Consider the following 11,670-nt stretch of genomic DNA (forward strand, 5'->3'; position numbering starts at 1 on the left):
TAAATATCAAAATTAAAAGACAAATATTTAAATTTAAAACTATTTTGAATAACTCGTTATAAAAATTAATTATAAAAATATTTTTTTATATTTTATAATTTTAACTATATTTTAAATTTTTAATAATATGTATTGATATTACTGGCTGTCAAAATAATTTTTAATTTATAAACATTAACATAATTTTTTATAATATTTTTAAAGATAAAATAAAGAGACAATTTAACTAGAAGAAAACAAAAATTGAAATACACAAATATTTGCAAAAGTTGTAGTTCATAGTATAACTTCTAAACAAAATACCCTATTTCGGGTGCAGTTACCGTGCATAGATAAAAATCTATGCACCATGCATAGATTATTATGGACCTTTAGATCAAATTCTAGACATCAATTGTTACTACTCAATACTCAATACTCACCACTCAATACTCAATACTGGATTAAAAAAACATGATTCAATGACTTATGTAGGCTTATGCATGGTGCATAAGAAAAATCTTTATGCATATTAGCCATAGCCCCCTATTTCGGTCTCTAAATGTATGAGACAGACACTATTTTTAGAACTTTTAAATATATCAAAATTAGAAACACATCGATCAATATCTATTTTATTAGTCATTTGGTTATTAAATATATTTTTAAATACTCAATTTAATATTTAAACTATAATTTTTATTAAACAACTTACACTATAAAACTAGTAATAACAAACAATAAAAATATACTTACATTTACAACTTCAATACATTTATTTTATGGGAATGATACATTTAGCGAAAGAGACTATACCCATAACATCTCACATTCTAAGATCAAAATAATCAATTGTTCAAAAAAATTTTAAAATGCAAATAGATATATAGGGACCATTGAGAAAATTAGTGAAGTTGTTCATGTAACTCTATTTAACGAATACATAGTTAAATTATAATTCACATCATGCAAACATGTTTAACTAGAACTCTAACACATGAAAATCAAAATTCAATTGCTAATGTTGTTATAAAATGCATCTACAAAATTTTGTCTCGAATAAACTCTTAAACGTGTTGACAACAACCAACAACAACCACGCCTTATCCCACTAAATAAGGCCGGCTACATGAATCATTTTCCCGCCATAAGAACCATATTTTTATCTAAATTGCTAAACTCTTAAACACGTCATGTTAAAAATTAAAATTAAAGTTAAACTATTTCGCCATCCTTAACTACAATTATATTAAACCTAAGCTTTGCTTTGGTACAATTGATCTTACTCAGCCAAAACTACCTATACACAGACAAAAACGTGTCTGTGACTCCAAAATATGAAACCGAACACCACAAAATTTCCTACCAAGTATATAACTAAATGATTGGCATCAATATCTGGTGGAAAATGCTGTGTGCTAACGATTTTGAAAGCTGGAAAGAAGGGTCTTTAATGTCTCATAAGTCATAAAGACAATGCCAACGCCGGGAACAACCTTGTAATACTCGGGCAAAATGCCTCTATACAAACCTCGTATTCCTTCATTTCGAAATATGTGACCAAATGTCCGGAATAAACTGGTATTATAGACACGAGGTCGACCACCAACCCCTTCCAATTGCATCCTTCGCCTTACTAGATCCAATGGAAATGTTGCTGCAATTTGCAAGAGACAGTTAATCACACAATGTTAAGTAAGAATAAGTCGTTGAGAAGTGGTAGTAGTTGTTATTTGATATACTTTTCTAGTTTCTATTGTTCGACTTATCCGGAAAAGAAAATCAATATTCACAACAAGTTCTTACACTAACAGATTCATAACAGTGTTTCAAATGGGCCGAGTGTGTATCATGCAAGAAAGTCAGCTTGTATCATAATTTGCACACGTTAACCCACCATCTGTGTTGTCGATGGTGGTGGCGTTCCATGGCTGAGAGGCCAAAATCCCGCCATACCGGTTGCTTTGCGGCGCCGTTATAGCAGATTATGGCAGAGAAGACAGCAATATCGGTCAATATTTACCATTGCTGCGAGCCCAAAAAACGCCATATATATCTGCCATAGCGGGCATGGCGCCACCATTTAATAACACTGCTCACCATTCATGCAAAACTTTGAACAGCATCGCCTGTGTTTACACCAACCACGTGCAATTTTTAACAAAACTATTGAATTCTGTAGTCTACTAGTTTTTGTGTACGCAATCCGGATTTACACACTGAGTCAAGTTAGCTTACATCGTATAACGCACAGCATCAAGTCACCAAGTAGAAAAATTCCACCAGCACAAAACTAGTATTCAACAATCGCATGCAATTATTATTTTACTGTATATCTGCAATTTTATGATACGCTAAACAAATCTTTGAGAAACTAGAGGTAGCAACAGCGAATAAGCACGAACCTGTTGATGATGCAACGCCTGAAAGACTTCCACAAGCAAGACTGACCATAGCAGTAGAATCATCTGGCCTAAATTTAAAAAATTAAATTAAATTAAAAAAAAAAAAAGACTACAAATATTGACAAAACCATATATGTAGCAAGCAAGAAGAAGTATCCTTTAGCATAAAGAGCACCTCAATTCATTGCAAGTACAGATATTCACCTTTGAGACTTCCAAGAAGAACGCAAGCTCTCGTAAACGGAAAAACTTAGAGCTATGCTAGGCCCGACACCCTGTCCCATATAAAAAAATTAGTAACGACAGTTTTTAGATAAATCAGGGACCAATATCAATATAAAGTAACAAAACAGAGGAAGTAGATATGCATCATGAACATACCAACAATGTTGCACCAAGCCCCTTGTACATTCCAAAGAATCCTTCTTCTCTGCATATGGTACTAAAAGCATGTGAGATTCCCTTGTAGTATATGACATTTCTCTGCAATGAAAACAAAGCATAAGAGTCTCAACTTTCGGTAAAAATAAACTTAAACAGGGGGTTGTTATAAATTGGATGAGTGCTACTTAAAAGTTAAAATATAGCTAAGACATTAGTTTTTACAAACAACTGGAGGCTTAAGGATGCTATCAAAATGTTCAACAAAAAGCTGCAATTACCTGTGCGGCAAGCCGTGTTCTAACTAAATCCAATGGATATAAAGCCGAAGCAGCTGTCATGCCTGACATACCACCGCTGACAAAGTGCACAAAGACATCACTACTAGTCTTTGCTCTATGATTCTCCCCTAAAACAGAGTACAATAGCTGAAAAGAAAACAAAATGACGATAAGATTGATTCTAACATAATGAACGTATGTGGAAAATTCTAAATTACACACATGTGGATAGAGGACCAGAGCTTACATTCTTGTAGCATTCATATGTATAGAAATTTACTGCAGAATAAGGGAGACGATGAGCTATTGTCACCAAATTGCCTTTCCAAAATGCTCTAAATCCTTCTTCGTTGACAATCCGTTGAGCCTCATACAAAAGGCTAGGTTTACTTAGTGCTGCGACTTGACCGACATCAAAATGCATACCTTGCACCTAATAAGTAAAGACACATAAATTATTCATATAAACACCCATTAAACAAAATGCATCATAATCAACAAGGTTTTATGATGGACACGATGTTACGAACCAATATGAGTGTGTGAGAATCTACAGGATAAAGAAAATAAAAGAGTAAGGGGAATGTTTATTGATACTGAAAATGGAGTGATTACAGAAGGAGGAACAATCTATTCCTAAACCTGACCAGAGCTGAGCTCCTATAGGCAGCTTAGAGCTCCCTATCCATGATACGTTCTTACACGATTTTCCCGGATACCTCTACAGTCCCTCACTCCACTACTTATATTGTGGAAATACGTTGTATGTTTCCCCCCACTCCTATGGCCACGTCAGCATTCTAACAACCTAGCCACTATTTCCCTTTCTACCCCTTCTAGAATAAACCAACCAAGTCTTGGGCCCATTTGACTTGTGATGAATTAATTCTTCCTCGGATGGTGATTCAGCAATTGGGTTTATATCAATACTCTCTTCTCCAACTTGAGCCTTGTCCTCAAAGCTAAATTTAGGAAACTGACTCCTCATCATTACTGCTTCTTCCCATGTTGCTTCTTCAGCTGTTTTGCCCTTCCATTGAACCAAAAACTGCTTAATCTCTTCTCCCTTCTGCTGTATTTTCCTGACAGCCAGCACTGATTCAGGTTCATAAATTTCCCCTTACTCTTTTATTTTCTTTATCCTGTAGATTCTCACACACTCATATTGGTTCGTAACAAACTGGTCCGACCTGCCGGATTTCGACGACGGAGCCAGGGAATGCCACCTAAGAAGGTGACGTTGCCAGCGTTCACAAAGATGGAAGCTAGGGTCGAAGCTTTAGAGAGTGATATTTCAGAGGTACGATCAACTCTCGTCGAGGTGCAGAATACGGTGACGACAAACCACGCTAATTTGATAGCAATGCTAGAAAAATGTTTGGGTAAGACATTGACGGTTGATGAAGGAAGTGTGAGCGTCTCTGGTAAGGGCTCATCGGTGGTGACGGGGAAGGGTGGTCCAACGAGTACCGTTGTCCACAGCCTTCGTGGAGATGCATTGACGGAGTTTCGTCAGTCCGTTAAGAAGGTTGAACTTCCAGCGTTTGACGGTGAGGATCCGGCGGGGTGGATCTCACGAGCAGAAGTATACTTTCGCGTTCAGGAGACGACACCGGAGGTGAAGGTGAGTTTGGCGCAGTTGTGCATGGAAGGACCGACGATTCACTTCTTTAACTCCCTCCTCGGAGAGGAAGAGAATCTGACATGGGATCAGTTGAAAGAGGCGTTGTTAGGAAGGTACGGTGGTCACGGGCAAGGTGACGTTTACGAACAGTTAACGGAGTTGAAACAAGAAGGGACCGTGGAGGAGTATATCACTGAATTTGAGTATTTAACTGCTCAAATACCCAAACTTCCAGAAAAACAGTTTCTAGGTTACTTTTTACATGGGTTGAAAGAGGAGATACGTGGAAAGGTTCGAAGTTTAGCCGCCATGGGTGAGATAAATGGAACCAAAATTCTGCAAGTAACGAGAGTTGTGGAGAAGGAAGTCAAGGGAGGTGGATCGGGCTTAAATTGTGGGCCTAGACAAGGGAATGGGTCGTTTAGATCTGGATCTCATGGATCGGGTAAAGGGGGATCCGACTGGGTCATGGTAAAAGGAAAAGAAGTAGGGCCAGCTGGGGGTGTGAAAAGTGGATTTAGTGGGCCTAGAAATATAAAACAAGCCCAACATGATAAAAAAAAGAGTGGGCTACGTGACAGGGGTTTTACCCATTTGAGTTATCATGAGCTATTGGACAGGAAACAAAAGGGGCTTTGTTTTAAGTGTGGAGGTCCTTTCCACCCAATGCATCAGTGTCCTGATAAACAATTTCGAGTTTTGGTGATGGAGGACGAAGAAGGAGATGACGTGGAAGGAAAAATCATGGCGGTGGAGGTAGAGGAGTCGGATGAAGACGACAAAGGGAAAATGTGCTTGTTAGATCTAAATCATATGACCCATGAACAACATCGTACTGTGAAGTTCCAAGGAGAGATTAATGGCGTTCCGGTTCTGATATTGGTGGACAGTGGTGCAACCCATAACTTCATTTCCCAGAAGTTAGTGCATCTAATGGAATGGCCCATTGAAGACACACCTCAAATGACGATAAAGCTCGGAGATGGTTTTCAGACAACAACTAGAGGGATTTGTCGGAAGCTAGAAATGTCTATTGGGAAATTCAAATTAATGCCAACTATGCATTTATTTGAATTAGGAGGAATCGATGTAGTGCTGGGCATGGAATGGCTTCAGACATTGGGGGATACTATCACGAATTGGAAGCAACACACTATGAGTTTTTGGAGCAATAATGAATGGGTAACATTACAAGGCATAGAAGGCTGTAAGGGGTCTATGGTGGCTTTACAAAGCATTTTGAGTAAACCCAGGATCAACACTCAGGGAGTATTGTGGAAGGCGGAGAAACAAGAATCTACGATTTCAGACCATGAATTAACCAGGGAACAACAGACAGAATTGAACATAGTGTTGCAACGATTCGCATCAGTATTTCAAGAGACTTCAGGGTTACCACCCAGAAGAAACAAAGAACATGTTATCAACCTTATGGAGGGACATGGAGCAGTGAATGTCAGACCTTATAGGTACCCCCACCATCACAAGAATGAGATAGAAAGACAAGTCCAAGAAATGATGGCTTCTGGAATTATAAGGCCCAGTACCATTCCTTCTCCAGCCCAGTAATCTTAGTGAAGAAGAAGGACCAAACTTGGAGGATGTGCGTAGACTATCGGGCCCTGAATAAGGTAACAATTCCTAACAAGTTCCCCATACCTGTTATTGAGGAGCTATTGGATGAGCTCCACGGCGCTAGGTTTTTTTCCAAGCTCGATTTAAAATCAGGATATCATCAAGTTAGGGTGAAGGATGCGGATATACACAAGACAGCTTTCAGGACACATGAGGGGCATTATGAATTCCTCGTTATGCCGTTCGGACTCATGAATGCACCTTCAACATTCCAAAGTCTCATGAATGATGTCTTTAGGTTGCTGTTGAGGAAATGTGTGTTAGTTTTTTTCGATGACATACTTGTGTATAGTACGAACTGGGCGGAGCACATGATGAACTTGAAAGAAGTGTTGCATCTGTTGGCCACTAACAGCCTAGTAGCTAATAAAAAGAAATGTTATTTTGGTCGAAGGATGGTGGAATATTTGGGGCACTTAATAACAGAAAAGGGAGTCGCGGTGGATCCTAACAAGGTGACGAGTGTGGTGAAGTGGCCTAGACCCAAGAATGTCAAGGTAGTGAGAGGATTTTTGGGTCTCACAGGATATTATAGGAAGTTCATCAGGAATTATGGCAAGATAGCCAAACCTTTGACTGAACTTACTAAGAAAGAGGGATTTAAATGGGGGAAAGATGCTCAGTTAGCTTTTGAGGAATTGAAGGTAAAACTAACCACGGCTCCAGTGTTAGCTTTACCGGACTTCACAAAAGAATTTGTGGTTAAGTGTGATGCTTCCGAAGGAGGAGTAGGAGCAATATTGATGCAAGACAAAAGGCCTATAGCATATTTTAGCAAGGCCCTGGGAGTAAGGAACTTGACTAAGTCTGCTTATGAAAAGGAGCTTATGGCAGTGGTTTTAGCCATCCAACATTGGAGGCCCTATTTGTTGGGCAGAAAATTTGTTGTGTCCACTGATCAAAAAAGTTTGAAACAATTGATGCAGCAAAGGATAGTTACGGCAGAACAGCAGAATTGGGCAGCAAAGTTGTTGGGGTATGACTTTGAAATAGTATACAAGCAAGGGAAATTGAATAAAGGAGTTGATGCTTTATCAAGAGTTAATGAAGGAGGAGAGTTGAACCGCATCACATCCTACTTACAGTGGGAACAAGAGCGGCAACTAATGTTAGAAAACAGCCAAGATGAAAAGTTACAGGAGATAGTGAAGTCAGTACAGCAAGAGCCTCATTCCAAGCCTGGTTATCAGTACAAGAAGGGGGTGTTATTGTATGAAGGGAGGTTAGTGATTTCCAACAAGTCCAATTTAATTCCTCTTTTGTTGAGGGAATTTCATGCTACTCCCCAAGGAGGTCATTCGGGTTTTTACAAAACTTATAGGAGAATTGCTGCTAATGTCTACTGGGTGGGAATGAAAGGCACTATACAAGAGTATGTTAGAAGTTGTGATGTGTGTCAAAGGCAGAAGTATATGGCATCTTCACCAGGGGGACTGTTACAGCCTCTCCCTATTCCCGAACAAATATGGGAGGACATATCTATGGACTTTATCACTGGACTTCCTAAGTCGAAAGGGTATGAAGCTCTCTTGGTTGTGGTAGACAGACTATCCAAATATTCTCATTTTATACCATTGAAACATCCTTACACTGCTAGGAGCATAGCAGAAGTGTTTTGTAAGGAAGTGGTAAGACTCCATGGTGTACCCCTCACCATAGTGAGTGACAGGGACCCCATATTTATGAGTAGCTTTTGGAAGGAGATGCTTAAAATGCAGGGAACAGTGTTAAAACTGAGCACTGCGTACCATCCAGAGTCGGATGGGCAAACGGAAGTGGTTAACAGATGTCTTGAAACATCCTTGAGATGTTTTATAGCTGATCAACCCAAGACATGGGTGGTGTGGGTGCACTGGGCAGAGTATTGGTTTAATACTACCTTCCATTCAGCAACTGAAAAGACCCCTTTTGAGGTAGTATATGGGAGAACACCACCAACTCTGACAAGATGGGTACAGGGGAAAACAAAAGTAGAAGCAGTGCAGAGAGATTTGATTGATAGAGACGAGGCTCTAAGGCAGTTGAAGAGTCAATTGTTAAGGGCACAAGAGAAGATGAAGAATCAAGCTGATAAGAGGAGAGTTGACAAGAGTTATGAGGTAGGAGAATGGGTGTTTGTCAAACTTAGAGCCCATCGACAGAAGTCAGTGGTGACCAGAATTAATGCCAAGTTAGCTGCCAGATACTATGGGCCATATCCTATTCTTGAGAGGATTGGCGCTGTAGCTTACAAACTCAAATTACCGGCAGGGTCAAGGGTGCATCCTGTGTTCCATGTATCACTATTAAAGAAAGCTGTTGGGAATTACAAGGAAGATGAAGAACTGCCAGATTTGTTAGAAGGAGAACCAATCGAAATTTATGAACCTGAATCAGTGCTGGCTGTCAGGAAAATACAGCAGAAGGGAGAAGAGATTAAGCAGTTTTTGGTTCAATGGAAGGGCAAAACAGCTGAAGAAGCAACATGGGAAGAAGCAGTAATGATGAGGAGTCAGTTTCCTAAATTTAGCTTTGAGGACAAGGCTCAAGTTGGAGAAGAGAGTATTGATAGAAACCCAATTGCTGAATCACCATCCGAGGAAGAATTAATTCATCACAAGTCAAATGGGCCCAAGACTTGGTTGGTTTATTCTAGAAGGGGTAGAAAGGGAAATAGTGGCTAGGTTGTTAGAATGCTGACGTGGCCATAGGAGTGGGGGGAAACATACAACGTATTTCCACAATATAAGGAGTGGAGTGAGGGACTGTAGAGGTATCCGGGAAAATCGTGTAAGAACGTATCATGGATAGGGAGCTCTAAGCTGCCTATAGGAGCTCAGCTCTGGTCAGGATTAGGAATAGATTGTTCCTCCTTCTGTAATCACTCCATTTTCAGTATCAATAAACATTCCCCTTACTCTTTTATTTTCTTTATCCTGTAGATTCTCACACACTCATATTGGTTCGTAACACACGTACTCAAATCTTCCTAATGAAACAATCAACATACATTAAAATTTTGCATTATTAAATGTCATTGAACATAAATAACAGAAGTTATAATATGCAATCATGATTAGCAGCAGACAGCCTCTTCAATTTTTCAACAAAACAATCAAGCTAGAGAAATAATAGGCTCAACATAGAATCACTCTTGCCTTCAAATAAAGGGGCTTGGTCAGTTTGAATTAGACACAACAACAACAACAACATCCAAGTCATATCCCACTAAGTGAGGTCGGCTACATTGATCAACTTTTGTCATAATGTTCTATCCAAATGGTTAATTTTGAAATCTCTCTTAATAACTTCTCTTATAGTCTTTCTAGGTCTTCTTCTTCCTCTAATTGTTTGACTTCTCTCCATCTAATTTACTTTTCTTACCACAGAATCTACAGGTCTTCTCAACATTCCCAAACTACCTAAGTCAATTTTCCACCATCTTCTCTACTATACATGCTACCCCAACACTCTCTTATATTTTCATTTCTAATCTTATCCTGACTAATCTTGCCATACATTCAACACAACATCCTCATCATAATAATTCAAAAATCAACATTACCATTGTACGAAAAAGATAAGTGCTAGCAACGCACTCTTAAATGTCTTTCCAACAATCACCCTGCTACTGAATAAAACTCAGATAGGTCTCTTACTTAATTTAAGAGTAAGAGTATGAATATAAGCAAGTGGGGGTTGGAAACAGTATATTGCTAACATGATTTATCAAAAATTAAACATCATCCTTCAGAATAACCTTAATATAGAAAAGCAAGTTTCAACACATTAAACCAACCTGTCGAAAAAGCCCTTTCTGATAATCTATACTATCATTAAATTTACAGCTTTTACCCTCAATAAACAAATTGCAACCTTAAATTTACCTGAAAAAGAATGGTGAGTCGAGAGAGAGGAGCAGTGCAGGTTTTTCCAAAAGCACCAGCCACCCCACCAGCGAGAAGCTGAGACACCGTTCCAATCTGCGATTGTTGATTATTCAAAACTCGTTGTCCTCCTTCAACCACCGTCCCTACTCGCGCTTCCATTTTCTCACCCCCAAATTAATTAAACTAAATAAATAAATAAATGTTCTTCGTTTCTTAGATTGCTCGAACGAAATGTGTAATCGGAAATGGTGAGTGGGTTTCCGACGAAGGTGTGATGAAAGTGAAGGGAAAAGGGGAAAAAAGAGTGATGAAAAGTAAAAGGGGTTGATTTAGGGTTTATGATATGAACGGAAAGAGCGAAAATTTGAATTAGGGTTTTTCGGAATTGGACCACATGATGTGTTCTGTTTCCTTCCGCTATTTTTGCCTACAATGTTTACGCGTGTCGTACTGGTTACGAAAATAACATGCATTAAATAGCTTTAAATCTTAAAGTAAAGACTTTGATACCATGAATTAATAAGAGAAGAGAAATTTGAGCAAAACCTCACTCATAAAATATTAAATTATCATATAAAAAATATTTAATTATGATATAAATCACACACTTCATGTTAGTAGGTGTGTCTCCATAAGTATTGGACTCAAGAGTAAATATGATAAATTCATACCTCTTAATGTTTGCGTCATTTGATAACTCAAAATCTAAGTTTTTTTTTTAACCTGAATCCTTCAGGCGCATTCTAGAGTTTAGCAATATATCTGTTTTTCAGTAGCAAAAGTAAATTTTATAATTATCGTATCTACAAAGACGAATCAGGGACAGAGCTAAGGTCCAGCTAACCCGAGCAGGCATCTGGGCTCAACCCTTATTTTCTTTATATTCCCCCCAATTTACTAGTCGATTTTTAGACAAAATCATGGACAAAATTAGGAGCAAATTAGTAAAAATAAAGTGTGAAAATTAAAACAGATGAATAATCAATGGTGTAAAGTTTTTGCCCAGACTGTATAAAATTTTTAACTCCACCACTGAGACGAATGATGTCAAAGCTTGCTCAACAGTTTTTAAAATCTTAAGTATATAAGGGTTTTATATTTGCAGTGATGCATGAAAGTAAATGGCATAGAATAAATGATATAAAGTAAAATGAAGAATTAGGTGTTGATAATAAGAAAGTTTGTTGCAAGTAGATTTCGTAATTACCTATCATGCACATCCATAGGTTAGTAATAAAGTCATTTGAATCATGATAATGTCAGACTATATTTTGTGTTTCCTTGTTACTTACACATCTTCTGAAAAGGTGTTCGGTTCTCATTTTAAACAGATAGGAATCATCCCACACATATTATTTATGCCTTTTTGGAAATTTTCTTTTGCTACTAATTTAGGTCCTCCAGGATGCTTTGATCAACTTTGTAATTGACCATGTCAGCAATCCAAGACCTTTTGTTGTATAATTAATAGTTACTCATCCGGAAATTTTCCAATA

General features: G+C 38.1%; 1 protein-coding gene across 1 annotated transcript; it reads right to left on the reverse strand.

Annotated features, from left to right (window-relative positions):
- Positions 1-970: 970 nt before the first annotated feature.
- LOC131609301 (uncharacterized) lies at positions 971-10,625 on the reverse strand. The gene is made up of 7 exons (XM_058880992.1): positions 10,172-10,625; positions 3,294-3,479; positions 3,047-3,193; positions 2,766-2,867; positions 2,589-2,659; positions 2,385-2,452; positions 971-1,636 (listed from the first exon to the last, which is right to left on the reverse strand). The coding sequence occupies exons 1-7, from the start codon at positions 10,331-10,333 to the stop codon at positions 1,398-1,400; spliced, it is 975 nt and encodes a 324-aa protein (XP_058736975.1). The 5' UTR covers positions 10,334-10,625; the 3' UTR covers positions 971-1,397.
- Positions 10,626-11,670: the final 1,045 nt, after the last annotated feature.

The sequence above is a fragment of the Vicia villosa genome, linkage group LG6 (genome assembly GCF_029867415.1).
Source record: "Vicia villosa cultivar HV-30 ecotype Madison, WI linkage group LG6, Vvil1.0, whole genome shotgun sequence".
NCBI classification, from domain to species: Eukaryota; Viridiplantae; Streptophyta; class Magnoliopsida; order Fabales; family Fabaceae; genus Vicia; species Vicia villosa.